Source organism: Myotis nattereri (genome assembly GCF_964212035.1).
Source record: "Myotis nattereri genome assembly, chromosome: 10".
In the NCBI taxonomy this organism is placed as follows: domain Eukaryota; kingdom Metazoa; phylum Chordata; class Mammalia; order Chiroptera; family Vespertilionidae; genus Myotis; species Myotis nattereri.
In genome coordinates this window covers 65,865,833-65,890,389 of record NC_138085.1, presented here as the reverse complement: position 1 = coordinate 65,890,389, position 24,557 = coordinate 65,865,833, and the positions used below count along the sequence as shown (strand labels likewise).

Sequence of the window (24,557 nt, the reverse complement as noted above, 5' to 3'; positions counted from 1 at the left end):
ATGTTTCAGGTATCCTGTTCATCTTATAGGTATTTATAACTTTTATCTTAAAAATAAAACTACAAAAATGTTTTCAGGTAACCTATATAAACTAAGTAATTTCTTTATGACCAATTAAGGGCAAAATAACTATTCTGTGATGTTAATTTAAAAAAAATATTATTCATCCCTATTTTGGCTCCTTCTGAGAACAGAGTAGAGAAAATTCTCACCTAGAGTTATCTAGATGAGAGCAGTTAGTTCATGGGCTAGATTCTTAATTCTTCCAGTAGTTAAGAATGTAGACTATGGAATGAGACATACCTGAGGTGGTGATGGAATCAAACCTAGCTTAAAATTTAAAACCTATTTCAGGTTTGCTAACATCTTGGAGTTATTTCTTTCTCTGTCAAGTAGAGATGATCATACCACTTCACAAATTGTTGTAAGGATCAAATGAGGTAACATGTAATTAGCACAGTATTTGCCTAATAGTGCTCATTACAATTATTAGTACAGGTGCTAGAGCTTCTACATGCAAGAAGGGAAAGTTTATTTCTCAACTAGTAGCCCTGTGCACGAATCCGTGTGCCACTAGGTCACTGCTGCCCTCCTGTAGCTCCCCCCACCCCCCTTCCCCCTATAGGTTGCTGCCCTGCCTCCTCCTGTAGCTCTCTGCAGTCCCCTTGTACCTCACTGGCCCACCCTCCTGCTGATCCGTGATGGGATCTTGACGCACTTGATCATTATGCCTCAGGGCATAATGGCTAATTAGCATGTTCCTCTTATTATATAGAACTATAGGCCCAGTACACGAAATTCGTGCGGGGGGTGGGGGTGGTGGGGTTCCCTCAGCCCAGCCTGCACCCTCTCCAATCTGGGACCCCTCGGGGGATGTCCAACTGCTGGTTTAGGCCTGATCCTGAGGACATCCCTCTCACAATCCAGGACTGCTGGCTCCTAACTGCTCACCTGCCTGCCTCCTTGATCGCCCCTAGTGGCCCCCCTGCCAGCCTGATCACTCCTAACCACCTCTGCCTGCTGGCTTGGTCTCCCCCAACTGCCCCCCCTGCTGGCCTGGTCGCCCCACACAGCTTGCTGTTTGATCATTTGGTCATCCCTCACTAACCCCCTGCCAGCCTGGTCACCCCACGCAGCCTGCTGTTCAGTCGTTTGGTCGACCCTCATTAACCCCCCTGCTGGCCTGGTTGCCCCATGCAGCCTGCTGTTCAGTCGTCTGGTAGTCACTCACTAACCCTCCTGCCAGCCTGGTCGCCCCACTCAGCCTGTTTAGTCATCCATTCGGCTGCGATGGACCCTGGCTCTTTATATATATAGATAGTGTTTAATTTTAACATTTTTACATGATTTTATAAATGACAACTATTTTTTAATTTACAGTTTATTACAAATCCATTGAATATTCTGGAATGTATGGAGTGAGACAGCAAGATCAAGAAAAATGGTTGAACAACAAAAGTTAGGAGTAAGTACAATCTGAATTTATAATTTATTTAGAAAACACTCATTTTCTGTGCTTTTTAATTTTTTGAGGTGCTTTTGGCCTCTTCTTTTTGAAATTTTTCTTTTTCCTGATGATACTTTTCACGTCTCTGTTGTGTAGCCAGTCATCACGTTCAGCCTCCCACCTAAGCTGTTTGAGACCTTTGGGGGAGAAGAAAGATGAGCACACCCCACTGTAGACTTTTGGAGGCCCCACAGAACATCCTACCGAGTAACAGGAGCTTCTGGTCTGCCAGGGTCTACAGTTGTTTCCCAACCACAATGCAAATCCCCTGCTTATTTGTTACTTTCCTTCTATATTTTAATGTCAAAGATTACCATTTTATTTATAAAAGGCCAGAACAGGAAAGGGACAAATGCTCTAAAGATTTTATTTCCCCTGAACCCTTTTTACTGGCAAAAAACAGAGGCCAGTAACTATGAATATCAGAAAAAATTAAAATGTCTAAAAACCATTTATAAAGTCACTTAGCAGAAAAATTCAAGTTACTTACTCGCATTATCTTTGTTAGCCATGGCATTCATGCCAATGTTGTCAAACTTGGATCCCATATTTTCATCCAATAGGTGGCCAAACTTAAAAAAAAGAAAGGGTGGGGTGGGGGAATACATTTATCAGAAAACTTAAAACAATGTTGAATTAGCTAACTTCTCAAAGTAGTACATTACCCTTTACCTCTTCAGCAGATACAAATAGGTTGGAGTCACTGAGGTTTCTTTTCTTTTTTTTCCTGGGTCCTAAAAGAAGTATAAACCTAGATTATTAAATTGTAAATTCCAATGATGTTGGAAAAATAGAAATGTTTCAACACGACTTTGTTAAAAAAACTTATATTGGGGATAAAGTACAAAATTTTCAATTATTTTCTAACACCATTAGGTAGCTGGTACTTAGACAGAAATGTATTTAAGAGTTAGTATATACTACTTTTTAAAAAGTATCCTAATAGAATTGTTCAGTTGATTTTATGTCTTCTTGCCTTTCAGATTTGGCCACTGATCACAGTTTATCCTATTTCATTGTATCAAGCACGATTAAATTTCCAAAGTTGACATGGATAGATTTTGGAATATTTAAGGCAAAATGTAAATTCTAATTAAGCCAGAGGTTTTATTCTTTGGACTGTGAAGAAATTTATGGAAGTTATGTTTATTAATAAAGTTATAAATCAAGTTTTATTTACACCACTCAAAATAAAGTGGTTCTCCTTTAAAAAAAAATACACCTATAATTCTGGATATATAAACTTTTCAAAATAGATAAAAAAGTAAAACATTGATTTTTAATACTACAATTTGCATCTTTGACAGCAGTGTCTCTGGCACTACTAGAGTCACTTTTTTAAAAAAGCTGTACTAAGGAATAAAATTTGTGATAAAATTCAGCTGTTGTAAGTGTATAATTCAATACTTTTCAATTAATTTACAGAGTTGTTCAGCTGTTATCACAATGCAATTTTAGAATATTCCCATCAACTCCAAAAGATCCCTAGTGCCCATTTGTAGTAACATGATCCCTCCCATGAAGGCTTTGCCTTTTTTGGATCGATCGACCTATCTATCTAACCCTAATATGCAAATAGACTGAATGGTGGAACAACCAATCGCTATGATGTGTGCTGATCACCAGGGGGCGCATGTGGAACATGGCAGGCGTCCGCAGCAGGTGGGATGGTGGAGCAGGTGAGTGGGAGTGCCAGATCAAGGTGGGGCCCTGGTTGCTGTCATCAGGGCAAGCCTCTAGTGGTTACTAAAAATTCTTCGCTCCTGTGCGCTGCGGTCCCGCCAGGCACTCGCACCCACTGCCAGTGCTGGAGCTGCTGCTCACATCCACTGCTAGTGCCAACTCTGCTCTTACCTGCTGCTGGCCCTGATCATGCCTGAGGGCTTCTCCACCGCGCCTTGCTCCTGAGGGGTGATTGGGGCAGTGGCCGCTCGTACCTGCTGCTGGCGCAGGCCCCAATCGCTCTGTGCTGTCAGTGGGTGCAAGTGCGGCCCGCACTGTCAGCACGTGGGAGTGGCAGGAACGGGGCTGCCGGCAGAGGGGCCGGGGCTGAGGTGGGAGAGGCTGGGCGGGGGCGTGGAGGATGGACAGAGACCCAGCCCTGTGCCCACCACAGCCTCGTGGCCCACAGTTCCTTTCAAGGCGCATGAGTTCATACATTGGGCCCCTAGTTTTATGTAAGTGGTTTTCTGTATCTGGCTTCTTTCCTTTTATCATAAGTTTTGAAGCTCATCCATATTACAGCACGTACCACCACTCCATTCCATTTTACTGCTGAATAATATTCCATTACATGGCTATACCATATTTTACTATCTAATCATTAGACAATAGACATTGGGCTGTTTCCACTTTTTGGCTATTATGAATAATGCCACTATGAACAATTGTGTACAAGTCTTTATGTGAATATACCAGAGCCACTTTTGATAAAGTAGTTTCTAGAGCATTTCATCTTAATTTTTATCAAAGTGAAATGTATGTTATATTATTTAAGAATTGTTCACAATACTATTATTGAATATTTTATCTTAGGCTAAAATGCTCATTAGCATAGGATTAGGAAAGTTTTGTTTATCATTCATCTTATAGGTACAGAGCTATAACTTCAATTAGTAAACACTTCTGCTGGAAGGTTTGATTATCCTTAAGAATATCCAACATTTGTAAATTAAGGTAGAGCCCTCAGGATCAATTAATAAGTCTGAAATTCCTTTGCTTCTTGTTTTGTTTTAATCAATTCTACTATGTACACTTTAATCGGCATTCAAAACTATTAAGATTTTAGATTGTCTCAGACTATTGTCTTCTGAAAACAGTACTGATCATTAAAAAAATAAGGTTACTAGCCCTGACCAGTTTGGCTCAGTGGATAGAGCGTTGGCTTGCAGACTGAAGGGCCCCAGGTTCGATTCTGGTCAAGGGCATGTACCTTGGTTGTGGGCACATCCCCAGTAGGGGGTGTGCAGGAGGCAGCTGATCATGTACCTTGGTTTTGGGCACATCCCCAAGTAGGGGTTGTGCAGGAGGCTGATCGATGTTTCTCTCATGGATGTTTCTCTCTATCCCTCTCCCTTCCTCTCTGTAAAAAAATCAATAAAATATATTTTAAAAATATAAATAAGGTTACTGAGAAAGTATTTTTTTAATGACAGGCTCAGTAGGACTTGTTTTAAAGCAACATTTATTTCCTGTGAGATGATTTTGAGGAAAACTTTGCCTTATATTTGAGCATTTGCTACTATTAACACGTGACCTTACAGCACTCAGTTGAAAACAAAGTGTGGAAGATATTAAAATTTAAATATGTACCAGGTAAACCAAGCTAATTAACAGGACTGATTGTTAGCAGTATTTGAAAGAGCTGATAGAAATTTTGTAGGCATAAAAAATCTGAGACTACTACCAATATATAGTTTTTACTACTTTTTATACTTATTGTCAAAATATTTAATGTCAAAGTTTTAAGTATTTCTTAATTTTAATAAAATATTGTCAAATGTTTTTAACTTTGCAAATCTATTTTTATTCATCAGTACTAGTAAGCAGAAGCTAGAGAGGCAAAGCATGAAAAAAAGCACAAGTCTGTGTTTTCTTTTTTAAGATTTTTAGTTGACCTTTAGAGCAAGAGGAAGTGAAAGGGAGAGAAATATGGATGTGAGAGTAAAACATCAATCAGCTGCCTCCTGCATGCCTCCTACCAGGCATCGAGCCGGCCCTGACCAGAAATCAAAATGGCAACCTTTTGGTGCAACCAACTGAGCCACACCAGCCAGGGCACTGTGTACTTATCCACAGAATTATAGGATAAAATATTTATTGTATAATTGCTGTCTATATTTTTATCAAAAACTTAAGGCTGTCACCTGATAATAGTACTTTTTTCTTTTATTAATACAAGTGCTACTTTAAAATAACGTTATGATATACTTGAAAGAATTCCTCTGTTTTATATAAGATATTTGTGAGGTTAGAATTATTTTGACATGGCAGCAAGATGGCAGATCTCAAAAAAGGAAAATAAAATTAATAAAGAGCATGGATTTTCAGAAGGGTCAAATGGCAAAGAATAAGATTTAGTTGAGAAAAAGCAAAAGGTATCTATGGAAAACCAGGGCTTACATATAATTGAATGGTTTAAACAGAAATGATCTAGAGATATTTAGATGTAAGAGGAAAGAATTCAGGAAGAAAAAAAATAATTAAAGCTGTATGTGGGAAATAACAATTTTCACATAAAACTGTCACTATCCATTATAAAAACAAATTGTACTAACCAGCAATTTAGAAAAGTTAATTTCCCAAAAGAATAATGAATAATAACTTTCATTTGCACACTGCTTAGGTTTCAAAGGGATTAAATACATTTTCTTACCTTGAAATGATTCAGCAAAGTCAAAATCATTTGCACTTTTCCTCTTGCTTTTATTAGAATTGACTTTGGAGCTGACTTCATCATTAAGGTCTGTTACCAAAAAATGTGCCATTAAGTAATTTAAAAGCAATAGGACTGCTATAGCGTTATGCTAAATGATAAATATTTATTACCTTTTAGAAAACACTAATTACTAGGTATTTTAACATTAAAAAGAGCAACTGGTGATTTGGGGGGGGGGGGTGGTGGAAGAGGGATAAATGGTGTTGGAAAAAATAAAATTTTAAAAAGGAAGCAACACAACAGCTCAACAGGTATATCACAGATATGCTGAGGAAGAAAGGAAGATCTAGTTTGTTTCTGTCTTCAATTTTTAAAATGCTTACCTTGACTGCCCTCACTCTCATCATCCAACACATCCATGAATGTTCCTCCATCTTCATCAATTTCAGTAAATTCTTCATTCATACTTCCTAAAGAAACTTCATCATCATCTAAGTTATCAAAGTCATCATCACTATCTTCTGAATCTTCATCTTCTGGCTCACCCTTCGCTCCTTTTGTTTTCTTTTTCATATTGCTGAAGAAAAACAACAACGTGTAATGTAAAAGGACGGTTTTCTAAAACATGGCTTCGTGCCTACCAGAGGTATTAGGCTATTAACAGGCTTAAAGGAGAATTACAGAAGGCTTGGAGCCTTTATTTAATATATTAATGTGCATTATAAAAGGTCCAGAATGAAAGCACTGGATCCATTTCCCAAGTTTATTAATACCTCTACTGTTCTGAGGGACCATTGGGAAATGCTGAGAAAACAGTTAAAAAAATATTGAAGAAATGTATTTTACCCAGCAAAATCAAGATCATCCTTTCCAGAGGTGAAACAGTTATCATCTTCAAATGTATCTGCCAGATAACAACATATAAAGTGTGAGATATAACAAAGAACAACAAAGTCGACATGTCCTATTTCTGAATCAATTAACAGTCATGATTTTTCTGTTTATGACAAAAACCAAAACAAACCTGTGAATATTCTGGCCTTACTTAAATTCCTCAACTAAAATGGGTTCCAGTTAATTTCAGCTTCTTTCTACAGTTTTATAAAAAGGTAAATATCAAATAAATATTTAGCAACTACTGTCCTTTTTACTCTATTAGAACTATTTAAGTGAACTCAATGTAAGCCCTTCTAATTTCCCATGTTTCCTGTTTCAGTCTAAATTTTAATTAAAATTTTCTAGCTCTATGGAGTATGAAGATAAAATAGATTAAGTAGCAGACTGTTGCTACCAATAATGCAAGGAGGTTAACAACAGTAAAAATGGGTTCTCTTCTATAGATTTGGCCTTAAGAATGAGTATGTTCAGGTAAATATACTTTTTTTCCTCCACAAATTGTCAAAGAACAATTACATATTTTTCTGCAGCAAATGTGGGTGAATTACCATATCTCTCCAAAATGTTTTAATCCTCCATTGTGATTTGCATGGTATTCTTAGTTAAATAAATTTTTTAAACTAAGATCACTTCTACAACTAATACTCCATGGTAATATAAGTAAATAGTAATAAATTATTTAACAAATTACCAATCATCTTTTCAAATTCCTCATCATCCACATCTTCTATACTTTCTTCATCTGCATCCCGTTTTTGTTTCTCTTTAACAACAGCAACTTTTTTATAATACCTAAAATAAAATTAATATATCTTTAATAATTTTACTAAAGGGGCCCACTTTATTATAATCAAAGTACCTATGGGCCAGTCACCAAAACAAGTGTAAAGGCTGTTAACTCAGTTCGACATAAATGACTAAAATTTGTATTTATTATAGAAAAAAGTTTTGAATTCTACAAAAACAATTGGAAACCTCCAAAATGTGAAGTATAAATTACAAATATTTAGATTAAGTTCTTCATAGAAACACCTCAACTCATCTTAATTGAATGGCATATGAAAAAGTTGTTTCAGGGTCAACCTTAATGATAAAAGTATTAGAATATTATAATAAACTAGAGGCCCGGTGCACAAAATGTGTGCACTTGGGGGGGGGGGGAGGGGGGGGGACCCTCTGCCCGGCCTGTGCCCTCTCGCAGTCTGGGACCCCTCGGGAGATAACGACCTGCTGGCTTAGGCCCGCTTTCGGGTGGCAGAGGGCAGGCGCAATCCCTAGGTGCAGACCCTGCTTGGGCTCAGAGCAGGGCCGATTGGGGAGTTGGGGCGCTGCCCCCTGTCATGCACAGAGCAGGGCAGATCGGAAGGTTGTGATGCCACCCCCAGTCACGCTCAGGGTAGGGCCGATTGGGGGGTTGGGGGGCCACCCCATCACACTCAAGGCAGGGTCGATGGGGAGATTGCGGTGCCACCCCCTGTCACGCACAGAGCAGGGCCGATCAGGGGGTTGAGGAGCTCCCCCGTCACTCACAGAGTAGGGCCGATAGGGGAGTTGGGGCACTGCCCCCTGTCACACACAGAGCCGCAGGGCAATCAGGGGGTTTGGGCGCTGTCCCCTGTCACGCTGATCCCGGTGCTGGGAGGCATATTACTCTTTTACTATATGGGACAGAGGCCTGGTGCATGGGTGGGGGCTGGCTGGTTTGCCCTGAAGGGTGTCCTGGATCAGGGTGGGGGTCCCCATTGGGGGGCCTGGACAGTCTGGGTGAGGGGCTGAGGGCTGTTTTCAGATTGGCAGGTGACTGAAGCTCCCCACCGTTCCTTTTATTCTTTTTTTTTTTTTTTTTTAATTCTGGGCCAGCTTTAGCTCTGGCTCCAGCTCTGAGGCTTCGGCTGCTGAAAGCAGGTATCTGGTTTGTTTGGGTTCTATAATCAAAACACTGTTTCAACTCCAGCTCTGAGATCCCGGCTGGCTGAAAGCAGGTTTCTGGGGTTTTGTTTAGCTTCTATATTTGTAACAATGTTTCAAACGGCAAGTTCAGAGGCCGGCAGCAGCAGGCGGGGAACGTTTGTTTCCTCCATCACTGAAGCAAGCAAGCCTCATGTTTGCTTCAAGCTGCCTGGCTGCCGGCCGCCATCTTGGCTGGCAGTTAATTTGCATATCGCCCTGATTAGCCAATGGGAAGGGTAGCAGAGGTACGGCTAATTACCATGTTTCTCTTTTATTAGGATGTGGCTGACCTCTATTCACAATATTTTATCAGTTAGACCTATTGTCATCATGAGGTATAGCAAAACTTAGCATTTTGCAGATGGGGTCATATGCTCAAAATTCTTTACATAAAATGTTTTTAAAAAGCAAATTAAATCAAGCTGAATTATCCAACCAGATAATAGTTCCTTTACTACTGCAAGGCGTGTGTGTGTGTGTGTGTGTGTGTGTGTGTGTGTGTAAAAGCCTAAGCAACTGTTAGGACCGGTTGCTATGATGCAACTGACCACCAGGGGCAGACACTCAACACAGGAGCTGCCTCTGGTGGTCAGTACGCTCCCACAGTACTGCTCAGCCAGAGCCGGGCTCAGGGCTGGCTAACACAGCTGCAGCAGTGGAAACCTCTCCAGCCTCTGCAGCAGTGCTACTGAGCAGTGGCAGTGGCAGGTGCAGTGGGGCCAGGATGAACAGCAGTGGTGCAGCACCCAGCCCTGGCTTGGGCTCCTGCTTGACCACCTGCCGCTTCGAGCACTGCTACATCTCCCAAGGAGTCCCTGATTGCGAGAGGGCCCATGCCAGGCTGAGGGACCCCACAAATCCATGCACCGGGCCTCTAGTATGCATATAATGACCTTCAATATTTCCAAGGTTGGCCTATGTTAACAAAGCATTTTACGAAATCTAAACATTTAAATTTGAGTTCCCCAAATGAAACTATATTAAGTATATTACCTATAAAAAAACACTTCATCCACTGGTATTTGGCTTTCTTCTTTTGCAAGGAACTCCTTACTGTTCACTAGAAAAATTCAGTTAAAAATTTTAATTTATTAAAGTAATCCTTTTTATGTTATTTAAACTCTTAAGACTAAATACAGCAGACCCACAATCATAATGTCTCAAAATGTTAAGGAAGGTGGGCAAAAGGGATCCTAGAGTTCAAAAAACAATCTCTGGAAAAGTCTGTGTGGAGGGGACCCAACATTTGAAACTGATGACCAGCTAGAATGAAAAGTTGGCAGTACTTAGCCCATAGTACATCACAGTGAAAGGACAGGGTCTCTCCTTGTCCTCAAATTGCATCTCAGGTCTGAATTTCAAGAGACATAAAAACTCAAGAGTTCTTTTAATAATCTCTTTAAACTTGCCATTTTCATCTCAGAAAAATGACAATGCCTGCCATTCTGGGAATAGGAAGCAAAGACAAACATAGAATTCTCCATGATTTTACTTAACACTGAGGAAAACTAGAAAGATTAAGGAACTACAAGGATGTTAGTTTTCCCTCTTCAGAATAAAAATCTATGACTCCTCTTAAATTAAAGGGAATTAGGCTTCTAATTCTAACCCTATTAAGTTTGGGCAAGTCTTTTCATACCTCTTGACCTCTGAGATAAGTCAGTTGGAAATGATTTATTAGGTGTATTTTTTTACCTTAGCCTTTGGACAAAAAGGAGTTGGGATCTGGTATGCAAACAAATGACAACTCTGAATAGAAAAACAAAGAATCAGATCCTAAGATGGATCCACTAAGTTAACATGATGCTCTATGACAGAACTCTGTGTGGGGTTTTCTGCTAGCCCATATTAGAGACTTAAGGTGATCTGAACTGTAAAAGATAATAATTATTTATATATATGGGGGTAACACTGATAAAGCTACAGATGATACCAAAATGTAAAAATATTGATAATTCTTAAAGGTGGATGATGGTCTTTGGGGGCTGGGGAGCTGATCATATTATTTATTTATTTACTTTGGATATGTTTGAAATTTTGTGTAATAAAGTTAAAAAATAAAAGGCCAAGACACAGTAGACTTAAGAATGCCTATACCTTCTTGGGAACAAAAGATGGATAATGTCTCTGGTTCTTAGGTTTTATTCTGATAAAGTGGAGCAAAGAATAACACAATTTATTCGTTATTGACTTGTACTATCATATAAGTTTCAACTGTTCAGGCTTTTATAAATTATTAAAAAGTATTTTATAAATACTTGCCAGCAAGACTACGAATATCCTTTATAAAGTGTTTTCTTCTTGGTTGCATCACAACACTATCTGTGTTTTCTGAAATGTAAAATCAAGATGGTATAACGTAAAACCTAGGTAGTTATGTGCTCATATTTATTAAATATCAAAAGTAAAAACTGAATAATTCATCAAATAGAAGCATACCTTTGCCTTTATGTGGCTTTGGATTTCGGTATACAAATCGATCCAAGAATCTCATCAGTGTGAAATCCTGCAGTGGGTCCCCTGAATACTGAATATAATTTCCCTGAAAGGTGGGGGGAATTTCAGAACTTAACTTACATTTTATATATATACATATATATCCAGATAACAAAAAAGAGGAAAATATAAGCATCTATTACAATATGTAGAAGGTAAAAATCTGCAATAAATGATTTCAAATGTTTCTCCATGCACATTTTTTGTTTTCTTAATCCTCACCTGAGGATGTTTTCACTGATTTTGAGAGACAGAGAAACATCAATATGAGAAACATTTATCAGTTGCCTCCTGTACTTGCCCTGACTGGAATCGAACCCACAACCTTTCAGTGTATGAGACAATGTTCCAACCAACTGAACCACCTGGCCAGGGAACATGCAAATTAAACATAGACTATTACAATTTCTATGATGCATTGCTGATTATATGAATAGGTAAGTCATATTAATACTGCAGGTCATCTAACCATTAACCAGAAACCTAACCCTTAAGTGACAAATAGGAAAGGGGAGGGCAATCTTTCTCTAGAATGTAATAAATGACTGTGGTTTTCTAAAATCCTGTATTTCCATTCATCTCAGAGTAGGAAGACTTAACTACTGTTCTGTATTAAGTCATTGCTCCTTTACAACAGCAGACAAATGTGTTTGAATTTATCTGGTAGAGAAAATATTGCATGGCCAACTTATCATCTAAAACTAGATTACTTATTTTTTTCCTTATATCATGTCTTTTCAATATTTTAGACTTACCTGAAGGATAGTTTTTGCAAACAGAGCCACAGAGGGATGAAAATGTTCAGATAACTAAAAAGAAAAAATGTGAATGAGGTCAACTCTTACTACAATTACAGATTATTTAAGAAAACCCAAAGAAGTAAAAAAGGTAATACATTAGAAGAGTGGTTCTCAATTTTGGTCTCAGGGCTGCTTAATATACTTAAAAATCAAATACCTCAAGAGCTTCCTTAATGTAAGTGGGATATATACCTATTGTTATTTACTTTATTAGAAATTACAACAGAAACATTTTAAACATTTATTTATAGTTTAAAGTAAAAATAAACCTATTACAATAATGTATCTTATGAAAATTATTTTTAAGAATAAATATTAGTGAGAAGGGTAGCATTATTTTACAGTTTTGCAAACTAGCTAATACAATGGATCCTCACATCTACTTCCATATTTCATGTTACTGTAGTTGAGGTCTATGAAGAAAATCTCACCTCAGACAGATATATAGTTGGGAAAAGGAGGATTTATTAATAGGCTTTTACATAATTGTGGATTTTCTTCATGCTTAAGACAAAGTCTCCCAGATACCCAGACTCTTGTCCTTGGGAGATGAGACAAGTTTCATACTTAGGTATGAACACAGAACATTAAAAACAAATGGACTGTAGGGTCAAGATAATAAAATTAACGTTTTTTTTTTTTTTGCTTTGTCATTCTTACATGATACTGGCTTTTTAAAAACGTGCAGGTATGTGGCACTAAAGAATCTAACAGATGTGAGTGTAGCTTCATGCTACTGTCATTACTGTGTTAAGTAACCAACAGTTTTAGCCATCATTTCTTTTACACCATCAGTGCCACTGTCAACATAGTGACAAAGGTAAAAATGTCCTGGTATCAGTATGAAAATAGTTGTGACCTTGCAGACTTGCTTGAAAAGGGATTAGGGACCCACAGGAGTCTGTGCCCACATTTTCAGAATCACTATATAGGAAGACACTTATTTGCTTTACATGAGAAATCACAGATTATTAAAAATATGAGGTATTCTTACACATTTAAAAAGTAACTTTATTTGCAAAAAGTACTTTCATCACAAAACTTTTCAGGGGTATCTAATGCAAAAAGCAAAATTTAACTATTTACAGAGCTGTTACATGCAATAATCTACCTACAAAAAAGCAAAACTTATTTATAGCCAGGTACCACATCCTTATTTTGCAAGCAAATTATTTAAGATTTTCTATATGTGAATGCAGAGGGTGTAAATATGGAAAATTAATGTTTATCAGAGACAAAAGAACTATGTATTAAAAAGCATTACAGCTGTGTGACATACTTCAGATTGCTTCCTTATGACAATTAACTCATGTCTAAATAACAACTCCTATATTTACTATTTGCAAGAAAAATGGAAACTTCCAAGGTGTTAAATCCATGAGAACAAATATATAGCACAAGTGACTTGAAAGACAAATTGAAATTATTTTACCTTTTTGAGTTCCCAAAAACTTGTATTTTCAGCTCCACAGAACAAAGGGTTTCTACTGAATGGATCATATGTGTTTAATTGTTTGCCACCTGAGAACCAAAAAAGAGTATTTCTCAAATGCTTTATTCCTAGCCTAAGATATCACTAAAGCCACCATTATTAATGTTGTTACCAACAGATATGATTTCCAACATTGTTGATTAGCCAGGCATCCTACTTATATTAAAAACTCAAAGACCCTTCAAGAATCTATCTTGGTACTCAAGCTAGCATGTGCTACTGCATCAATCAGGCAGCATGTTTATCCCAACTACTAAAAGGTGCCCTCCAAGACTTCTCCCTTTTTCAAATAAAAACAAAAGGTGCCTATTCTGGGTCAACTAGGTCATAAGTGTCAAGATGGCAAGTAACCTGAAGATGAAATAAGGTTAAAGTCTTTTTGAACTTTAGAGTGCTCTAAATATCTGTAATTTAATTATGCCCAGAAATAATTCTCACTTGGAACAGGTGTACATTTTCTTCACGTTTTCAGAAACTCAGGATTAAACAATTTAAAAAAGGATTTTCAGAACACACTAAAACTGCCCACTCCACAATGTACATGCTCATCATCCTTCTCAAGAGTTATTCTCAGTTTAGCCCTAAGACAACTGATCGATTTCTTTTAAAAACTTTCCTGAATGGCTACCAAACTTTTTATACTTCACAGGCAAACTGAAATTTGGAGAGAAAATAATTGGACCACAAGTTCCACAACAAGTCTGAAGAAATAGATCTGGCACATTTCTTGATCCTCAAGGCTAGAATTCACAGCCTCAAATGAAGAGACTACATTTCTAAGATTTCTTTTGGCCCTAGTATTCTATTAATACACTTACTTTAGCTTGTGTATGTATATGGAAAACCTAAGTTTCTATCTCACAGTTTTTATTCCTAAAAGATTACTTTAAGAAACTGTAGAGGGTGAATATGATGCTCAAACAAAAGAACCAAAACTGTCACATAACTCACAATATCTAACCAAACACTTGTTTATAAATCAAACTTTCATATACACATATTTGATATCTTCATATATGTTCTATGTTTGAGGCTAAAAAACTTTATATATACAGATAAAGATTAAGAAACTAAAACTGGTTCAAAGGTATAAACTTTGACATTAACAGCTAAAGAAAATGAGATATACTGTGCACCTAACATGTCCACAGTTTTCCCACTAAATCTTCATAGCTCCAAAAGGTACTTGCTTTAATTTCTAAGATTTCAATTACTTTAAAATGTGTATGTACTATCAGTAGTATTATTAATAAATTATCCACTATATTAAAAATGGACTTCTAAGGTCTTATAAGGTTATAAGAGTTCCCATTTTTAAGAAAGCAATCCTGAGGACTTCTAAAATTGTATATTAATTTCTAGTAAGATCAATGGGGAAACCAATTTCCTCATTTAAAAATTCAAGGGAATAATTTAATATTTAAAAAACTCACCTTTCAAATTATCAAAGTGTACCCAAGATGCAGACTCTGATTTTTTGGTTTCTATATGATTTTCAGACACAGTTTCTTCTGTCTCAGCTTTTTTCACTGTACCTGTTTCTTTATCTGCATCAGTGAATGTTTCTATGTCTTCATCATCTTTTATGTCAATAAAATTTTCTTCATCATCAGATTCCTGAAAAAGTGGTTTAATGAATCTGAGTCAATCAACTGGAAGTCTGTATTCAATTTTTTTGGTGCAACAGTTTTGAAGAAGAGTCGCTTATTGCAATTCTGGTGAAACATTAAAGTTCCATCAGTGATGCGGGGAGAACCTATCCTTATTTATTAATTTAACAGACTTAAGTTTTGAGCCAACAATCCCTGAGACTCTGGGACTTCATTACATAAAAACATTTGAGCCTTCAAACAAATTTCTGACATGTTTTAAATAACCCTATCAGGTATATGTTATGTTCATTTCACAACAGAGGAAACAGGTTAAAGAGATCTGCTAGCTCTATAACCATCTATAATTATCTCCTATTAATGCAGTTTAGTGTAGTGTGGTTTATTAGGAGTAAAGGAGTCAAGCGATATGCCCACCTAGTAAACTGTATACTTGAACTTGCGTTCAGGTCTGTCCCAACTGCTGCTCACACTCTGATATGCTCCAGACAACTAAGAAAGTTACTGTCATTGAAGCAAAGAAGAAAAACACCAATCTATCTCAGAACCCACTCAATTTAAAAAGCAGTTGTAAAATATACCAGATGATCAGTTAGTTGACTCCTTAAACCTGGTTTTGCTTTAAGGATCTCAGACACAAGATATAAAGCTCCACATATGAATGGTGGCATCTGTTCACAAGTAACTTGAAGTAACCTCTTCACAAAAGCCTTCACCCTACGCAACACGATGTCAGCTTTCAGAGATTTGTAGACAAGGTTAAGAAACATGGCTTGCTTTGAACATGTGATTAACCCTGGATCCAACATCTTCCTGTAAAACAAAAATAAGATTAACTGTTTATTCATAAAACATTTCTATAACCAGCAGCAACATAGAGGAAACTACTAACCTCATCTTAGTTAGGGATAACTTTCCTACTTATTTTAGAAGAAGAGATCACTTCTGACAAGAGGTAAAATGTAAGTCAATGACCAGGACAGGAAGAACCAGGATGGTAGGGGTGAGGAGAATCCCAGGAAAAAAGAGACATTTTTTTCCTCCTTTTCCAAGTGGTTCTCCATACTCTAGACTTAACAGTATAATTTTCCATAGATACAGAACCACCCATGAAAAGCCAATCCAAGACCAAACAATGAAAACTGACCTATGAAAGCAGTGGACTAAATCTGGGTTCTTATCCTTGTATCTACTAGCTGGGTGACCAAAAGCAGCCTCCTCCACATGGTTCTAGTGAAGACCATTACATGTATAGAAAATTAAATTGTGAGGACTTCAGAGAATCTTTCATCCAATATACTAACTGTGTAACATCCTTCCATACATGCTATTCTCTTTGCCCATAATGATCTTCCCCAACTGTCTGCATGTCCATAATATCGAAATCAGGTTCCTCTATTATTTTATTTATCCGTCCCATGTTTATCTTCTTCGTAGCTTAACACACTGTTACCATTTTCTCCTTTTCCCTCCAAAGTCCAATGGAACAGGGAGTGGGCCTTGTTATTCATTGTTGTAACCTCAGTGCCTGCCATTTATAATAAGTGCTTGATATTTATTGAATGAATAAATGGTTCATTCCATAGCAAATGGCTATGAAACACATCTAGTAATTGTGGATTATTTACTTTCTCACTAGGAACCCAATCTAATTTCGGACAAAATTTTATCAGAAAAATCTCTTCTTTACCTATAGCTGAAATCCGCTCCTGTATAATTTCCAGCCATTATTTTACTATTGCCATCTGAAGTAACACATAATAATCTAACCACAAGCAACAAAAGCAAAGTAAGTGGAACTAAAGGAAACAATCAACAAAATAAAAAGGCAACCTATGATGGGAAACCAAGATGGCGGCACAGGTAAACACCGATTATTGCTGCCTCGCACAACCACTTCAAAAATACAACTAAAAGACAAAAAGGACATCATCCAGAACCACAGGAAGGCTGGCTGAGTGGAAATTCTATAACTAGAAGGAAAGAGAAAAGTACACTGAGACTCAGAGGAGGTACGGAAGTAAAGTGCTGAGGTACGGAGTCGCATGTGGAAAGGACTGGCAACTGAGGATGCGGTTGTCTTTTTCAATCGGGAGTGAGTCTCAAGCTTCCAACTTCTCTGAACTCCAGATCTGGGCGAGTCTCTGGGGACGCAGACTCATTCGGGAAGAAACTGGACTGTCTGGCAGTGGGCAGAACTCGAGGGCGGCTTTCTCTGAGGTGCTTGCAGCGATTACTGGGACACTGAGACGCAGGGCCTCTTAAGGCAGGGCCTCGGATCAGCCATAGCTGTTTGCTCCGCCCTGTTGCTGGGTGTCTCCAGCACAGACGTTCTCCCACTGCAGACACTGCTGATTCTCACAGCCAATTGGCCTGGAGGACAATTCCTCCCAGTGATACCTACAACAATCAAGGCTTAACTACAACAAGACTGTGCACAAAGCCCACAAAGGGGTGCACCAAGAGTGTCTACCTCAGGTAATTGGGGAGGCTGAGCCACTGGGCCCTATAGGACACCTAGCACAGAAAGCCACTCTATCAACACAGGGAAGCATAAAAAATGTGGAGACAAAGAAACAGGTCACAAATGACAGAAATGGAGGAAAGCAAACTACTGGAAAGAGTTCAAAACCACACTTTTAAGGTTTTTCAAGAATTTTCTAGAAACCACCGATAAATTTAGTGAGACCCTCGAGGTTATGAAAAAGGACCAACTGGAAATTAAGCATACACTGACTAAAATAAACAATATTATACAGACTTCCAACAGCAGACCAGAGCATCGCAAGAATCAAGTCAAAGATTTGAAATACGAAGAAGCAAAAAACACCCAACCGGAAAAACAAAAAGAAAAAAGAATGCAAAAATATGAAGACAGTGTAAGGAGCCTCTGGGACAACTTCAAGCGTACCAACATCCGAATTATAGGGATGCCAGAAGAAGAGAGAGAGCAAGATATTGAAAACATATTTGAAGAAATAATGACAGAAAGCTTCCTTTACCTGCTGAAAGAAATAGACTTACAAGTCCAGGAAGCGCAGAGAACCCCAAACAAAAGGAATCCAAAGAGGACCACACCAAGACACATCATAATTAAAATGCAAAAAGCAAAAGACAAAGAGAATCTTAAAAGCAGCAAGAGAAAAACAGTCAGTTACCTACAAGGGAGTACCCATACGACTATCAGCTGATTTCTCAACAGAAACTTCGCAGGCCAGAAGGGAGTGGCAAGAAATATTCAAAGTGATGAATAGCAAGAACCTACAACCAAGATTAGTCTACCCAGCAAAGCTATTATTCAGAATAGAAGGTCAGATAAAGAGCTTCACAGATAAGGAAAAGCTAAAGGAGTTCATCATCACCAAGCCAGTATTATATGAAATGCTGAAAGGTAAGAAGAGGAAGAGGAAGAAAAAGGTAAAGATACAAATTATGAACAACAAATATGCATCTATCAACAAGTGAATCTAAGAATCAAGTGAATAAATAATCTGATGAACAGAATGAACTGGTGAATATAATAGAATCAGGGGCACAGAAAGGGAGTGGACTGACTATTCTCGGGGGGGAAAGGGGTGTGGCGGATGCAGGAAGAGACTGGATAAAAATTGTACACCTATGGATGAGGACAGTGTGGGGGGGTGCAGTAAGGGCAGAGGGTGGGGTGGGAACCGGGTGGAGGGGAGCTATGGGGGGAGAAAAGAGGAACAACTGTAAAAATCTGAACAATAAAGATTTAATTTTAAAAAAAGGCAACCTATGGGAGAAAATATTTGTAAACCATTAACCTAATAAAGGGTTAATATAAAAAATACATAAGGAGCCTCATAGAATTCAATAGCAAAAAAACAAAAAACACACAAAAAAAACCCACAAAAATCTTGATAGTGGGCAAAGGACCTGAATAAACATTTTTCCAAAGACAAATTGCCAACATGTATGTGAAAAGTTGCTCAACATCACTAATCACCAGGGAAATACAATCAAAACCACCTCACACCTGTTATGATGGCTATTATAAAAAAGAGAAGAGATAACACACTTTGGTGAGGACAAGGAGAAAAGGGAACCTTTGTACACTGTTAGTAGGAATACAAATTGGGACAGTCATTATGGAAAATGCTCAAAGAACTAAAAATAGAGCTACCACATGACCCAGCAACCCCATTTCTGGGTATATTGCCCAAGAAAATGAAATCAGTATCTTGAAGAGATAGCTGTGCTCCCATGTTTATGGCATTTTTCACAATAGCCAAAGTATGAAAGCAACTTAAGTGTCAACAGATGAATGGATAAAGATGTGATAATTACAATGGAATATTATTCAACCATGAGAAAAAAAGAAATCTTGCTATTTGCATCATGGGTGAGCCTGGAGGATATTATGCTAAGTGAAGAAAAACAGAGAAAAACAGCTACTGTACAACTTCACTTAGATGTGAAACCTAAAAAAAAAAAAAAAAAAAAATCAAACTCAGAAGCAGAGAACACTGGTGGTTCCCAGGGACAGAGGATGGGTAGAAATGGAAGAATGGTTGTCAAAGGGTATAAACGTTCAGTTATAAGTTCTGAAGATCTACTGTACAGCATGGTGACTATCTACACTAATAAAAGAGAAACATGGTAATTGGCGTACGACCGCTACCCTTCCCATTGGCCAATCAGGGCAATATGCAAATTAACTGTCAGCCAAGATGGCGGCCAGCAGCCAGGCAGCTTGAAACTAACATGAGGCTTGCTTGCTTCAGTGACGGAGGACTCCAACGTTCCCCCCGCTGGCTGCTGCAGGCCTCTGAGCCTGCAGTTTCAAACATTGTAACAAATACAAAACCTCAGCCAGCTGGGATCTCAGAGCTGGAGTTGATACAGAGTTTCGAGAACCGAAACAAACCAGATACCTGCTTTCAGGAGCGGAGGCCTAAGAGCTGGAGCCTCAGAGCTAAAACTGGCCCAGAATAAAAAAAAAAGAAAAGAAAAAAAGGAGAAGTTGGGAGCTTCAGTCCCAGCCTGAAAACAGCCCTCAGCCCCTCACCCAGACTGGCCAGGCACCCCAGTGGGGACCCCCACCCTGAAGGGTGTGTGACCAGCTGCAAACAGTCATCAGCCCCTCACCCAGGCTGGCCAGGCACCCCAGTGGGGACCCCCACCCTGATCCAGGACACCCTTCAGGGCAAACCAGCCGGCCCCCACCTGTGCACCAGGCCTCTGTTCCATATAGTAAAAGGGTAATATGCCTCACAGCACCGGGATCAGCAGAGCCGAGAGGCCTCCCGGCACCGGGATCAGTGTGACAGGGGGCAGCGCCCAAACCCCGATTGCTCTGCGGCTCTGTGTGTGACAGGGGGCAGAGCCACAACCTCCCTATCAGCCTTGCTCTGTTCGTGACAGGTGAAGGCGCCCCAACCCCCTGATCGGCCCTGCTCTGTGGGTGATAGAGGGCAGCGCCCCAACCCACCCGCCCCCACGGGCCCTGCTCTGTGTGTGATGGGGTAGAGCCATAACCTCTCCATCGGCCCTGCCCTGAGTGTGACAGCGGTGGCGCCCCAACCCCCTGATCCGCCCTACTCTGTGTGTGACGGGGGCGGTGCCCCAACTCCCCTATCGGCCCTACTCTCTGAGTGACAGGGGGGAGCTCCTCAACCCCCTGATGGGCCCTGCTCTGTGCGTGACAGGGGGCAGCACCCCAACCCCGATTGGCTCTGCTCTGTGCGTGACAGGGGGTGGCGCCACAACCTCCCCATCGACTCTGCCTTGAGTGTGACAGGGGGCGGTGCCCCAAACCCCAATCGGCCCTACCCTGAGTGTGACTGGGGGCGGCATCGCAACCTCCCAATCCGCCCTTCTCTGTGCATGACAGGGGGCGGTGCCCCAACTCCCCAATCGGCCCTGCTCTGAGCCCAAGCAGGGGCTGCACCTAGGGATTGGGCCTGCCCTCTGCCACCCGGGAGCAGGCCTAAGCCAGCAGGTCGTTATCTCCCAAGGGGTCCCAGACTGCGAGAGGGCACAGGCCGGGCTGAGGGACCACCACCCCCACCCCCGAGTGCACAAATTTTTGTGCACCGGGCCTCTAGTCTATAATAATAAAAGCATAATATGCTAATTAGACCAGATGTCCTTCCGGGGCTGCTGCTGTGAAGGCTAGAGTGGCGGCTGGGGCCATCGCCTTGGCCATCGAAGCGCCTTGCATGAATTTCGTGCATCAGGCCTCTAGTCTATATTTATAAAAGCCAAAGTGACCGAATGACCAGTCACTATGATGCGCACCAACCACCAGGGGGCAGATGCTCACTGACCACAGCAGGAGCACTGCTCCACCAGCTTATCGAGCGGTGGTGGCAGGTGCAGTGGGGCCGGGATGAGTGGAGTGGCATGGGCTCCTCCCTGGCCACCTGCTGCTTTGTGCACTACATCTCTCGGGGAATGTCAGACTCCACAGAGATGGGGCCAAAACCAGCAGTCCGACATTCCCTCTAGGGGTCCCAGACTGTGAGAGGCACAGGCCAGCCTGAGAGACCCCACTGGTGCACAAATTCATGCACTGAGCCTTTAGTAGATAATAATACTGTATTATACACTTGAAACTTGCTGAGAGTAGTTCTTAAGCATTCTCATCTACTCTCATCAAGTTTCTATGTGAGGTGATAGATGTGTTAATTAACTTGATTAATCATTACGATGTATATGTATACGAAATTATCACATTTTACACTTTATACATATCTGTACAATTCTATTTGTTACTCAAACCTCAATCAAGTGGGCAAAAAAACCCTCCAAAACAAAATAATCTAATTATATTTCAAATGACAGCCTTTCAAATACTTGACCCTATAAAGCTATTATGTGTCTTCTCTCCCCAAAGTCTCTCTTCTATAAGATTCTCAACTGCCATCTCATATAAGTTTTAAATTCTCTCTTTATTCTAGTTGTTGAACCCTAGAGATGCTCCAACTGATCTAAACCTCCAGACATAGGACCCAGAATTAATACAGTCGTCCAGATATGCTCGTGTGAAACCATTGCTTCTTATTCTAATACTTCCGTTAACTTTCCCCCACTAATACTTTCCCCCACTAATAACAGAAATAGAAACTTACTCGATGTCAGGCTCTGTTAAGTGCTTAATATATACACATGAAGATTACAAGGGATAACATACATTAACTCACTAATCTTACCAAAGTCCCAGCTTTGTCATGTTCTAGCTGTGTAACCTTGGGAAAGTTTCATAATCTTCATAACAATGCTATGAGGCAGGTTTCTTGCGGCATTTTATAGACAAACTGTGGCACAGTAAAATAGGACCATTTTTACCAATCATGTTTACCAATAGGGTTATAATGAGGATAAAATAATTTGTCCAAAGCTACACAGCAAACTAATGACTGGAACTCAAATCCAGACAGCGTAGCTTATGTCCAAGAGTTAACCAATACATTTCATTCCTCATAAGACGTACAATTGTGAAATTATAAAAATGAATTAGAAGGAAATGCAAAACATTTTGGTATACTCAAACAGTTGCAAAGTATTTCCACACTGTTTAAAAGATCATCCCTCATATAGATCAATGGAATAGAACAGAGAGTCCAGAAATCGACCCGAACCAATATACTCAATTAATATTTGACAAAGGAGGCAAGAACATACAATGGAGCCAAGATAGTCTCTTCAATAAATGGTGTTAGGAAAATTGGACAGATACATGCAAAAAAATGAAACTAGACCACCAACTTACACCATACACAAAAATAAACTCAAAATGGATAAAGGACTTAAATGTACAACCATAAAAATACTAGAAGAATCCAAAGGCAACAAAATCTCAGATATATGCCGAAACAATTTCTTCACTGATACAGCTCCTAAGGCAGTGGAAACTAAAGAGAAAATAAACAAATGGGAGTACATCAAAATAAAAAGCTTGTGCACAGCAAAAGAAATCATCAACAAAACAACAAGAAAGCCCACTGCATGGGAGAACATATTTGCCAATGTTATCACCGATAAGGGTTTAATCTCCAACATTTATAGGGAACTCATACAACTTAACAAAGGAAGATAAACAATCCAATCAAAAAATGGGCAAAGGACCTAAATAGACACTTTTCAAAAGAGAACATTCAGAAAGCCAAGAGACATATGAAAAGATGCTCAAAGTCACTAATCATCCGAGAAATGCAAATCAAAACAACGAGGTACCATCTCACACCTGTCAGAATGGCTATCATCAACAAATCAACAAAAGACAAGTGCTGGAGAGGATGTGGAGAAAAAGGAACAATCGTGCACTGCTGGTGGGAATGCAGACTGGCGCAGCCACTATGGAAGACTATATGGAGTTTCCTCAAAAAACTAAAAATGAACTTCCCTTTGACCCCATGATCCCACTTCTAGGACTATATCCCAAGAAAACAGAAACACCAATCAGAAAGGATATATGCACCCATATGTTCATAGCAGCACAATTCACCATAGCTAAGATCTGGAAACAGCCTAAGTGCCCATCAGTAGATGAATGGATTAGAAAACTGTGGTACATCTACACAATGGAATACTATGCTGCTGTAAAAAAGAAGGAACTCTTACCATTTGCAACAGCATGGATGGAACTGGAGAGCATTATGCTAAGTGAAATAAGCCAGTCAATGAAGGAAAAATACCAAATGATCTCACTCATTTCTGGATAATAAAGACCATTATAAACTTATGAACAAAAATAGATACAGAGGCAGAGCAGCCTCGAACAGACTGTCAAACTACAGCAGGAAGACGGGGGAGGATTGAGGGGTGGGAGGGGGGTGTAAGAGATCAACCGAAGGACGTGTATGCATGCATATAAGCATAACCAATGGACATAAGACACTGGGGGGGGGGGGGGGGTAGGGGAAGCCAGGGGATTGTCAAGGGTAGGAAAAAAAGGAGACATATATAATACTCTTGGTAATACTTAAAAAAAAAAAAAAAAAAAAAAGATCATCTCTCAATGGGTACATTGCAGGTCAATTACAAAGTCTGGTAAGCAAAAATCTTAATCCGACTATTAAAAAAAATTCCAAACTGTAACCACTGTCGTCCCCCCACCCCCCGCAACTTAACAAATTTTCTTACAACCTGACTTCCCCAATATAAATGTAAGCACCTCTAGCGGAGAGAATTTTGTTCACTATGCTATATCCTAAGCACTTGGAACAGTACCCAGCAAATAGTTGCAACTAAATTCTTGTTGAATGAATTACTAAATGGCTGACAGAATAAAGAAATAGAGGACATAAGCCACACTGAAGGTCAGGTGGGGGACTCTGGGAGGGAAACTTGCATTTGTAGTTCTATCTCTTTAATATCCCAAAAGATTGAAAACAAATACAGAAAAATGTGAAATTTGAAGTATTAGGTGGTATGTATTAGATGCTTTGTGTATGTATTT

At 39.4% G+C, this 24,557-nt stretch overlaps 2 protein-coding genes across 3 annotated transcripts in view; one reads left to right on the top strand and one right to left on the bottom strand.

Moving 5' to 3' along the window:
• Nucleotides 1-2,888, top strand: part of CEBPZOS (CEBPZ opposite strand) — a 6,565-nt gene extending 3,677 nt beyond the window's left edge. For both annotated transcript variants that reach the window (XM_081100965.1, XM_081100964.1), the window contains exons 4-5: nucleotides 1,381-1,465; nucleotides 2,491-2,888. In XM_081100965.1, the coding sequence (XP_080957091.1) occupies nucleotides 1,381-1,463 (83 nt within the window). In that variant the 3' untranslated portion in view covers nucleotides 1,464-1,465; nucleotides 2,491-2,888. The remainder of the gene's footprint in view (nucleotides 1-1,380; nucleotides 1,466-2,490) is intronic.
• Nucleotides 1,460-24,557, bottom strand: part of CEBPZ (CCAAT enhancer binding protein zeta) — a 27,570-nt gene continuing 4,472 nt past the window's right edge. Inside the window, exons 3-16 of the mRNA XM_081100961.1 lie at nucleotides 15,712-15,943; nucleotides 14,954-15,137; nucleotides 13,461-13,549; nucleotides 11,984-12,037; nucleotides 11,172-11,274; nucleotides 10,995-11,063; nucleotides 9,726-9,792; nucleotides 7,474-7,574; nucleotides 6,732-6,789; nucleotides 6,269-6,462; nucleotides 5,883-5,972; nucleotides 2,180-2,241; nucleotides 1,998-2,079; nucleotides 1,460-1,644 (exon numbers count right to left, since the gene is read on the bottom strand). Of these exons, the coding sequence (XP_080957087.1) occupies nucleotides 1,505-1,644; nucleotides 1,998-2,079; nucleotides 2,180-2,241; nucleotides 5,883-5,972; nucleotides 6,269-6,462; nucleotides 6,732-6,789; nucleotides 7,474-7,574; nucleotides 9,726-9,792; nucleotides 10,995-11,063; nucleotides 11,172-11,274; nucleotides 11,984-12,037; nucleotides 13,461-13,549; nucleotides 14,954-15,137; nucleotides 15,712-15,943 (1,525 nt within the window). The 3' untranslated portion in view covers nucleotides 1,460-1,504. The remainder of the gene's footprint in view (nucleotides 1,645-1,997; nucleotides 2,080-2,179; nucleotides 2,242-5,882; nucleotides 5,973-6,268; nucleotides 6,463-6,731; nucleotides 6,790-7,473; nucleotides 7,575-9,725; nucleotides 9,793-10,994; nucleotides 11,064-11,171; nucleotides 11,275-11,983; nucleotides 12,038-13,460; nucleotides 13,550-14,953; nucleotides 15,138-15,711; nucleotides 15,944-24,557) is intronic.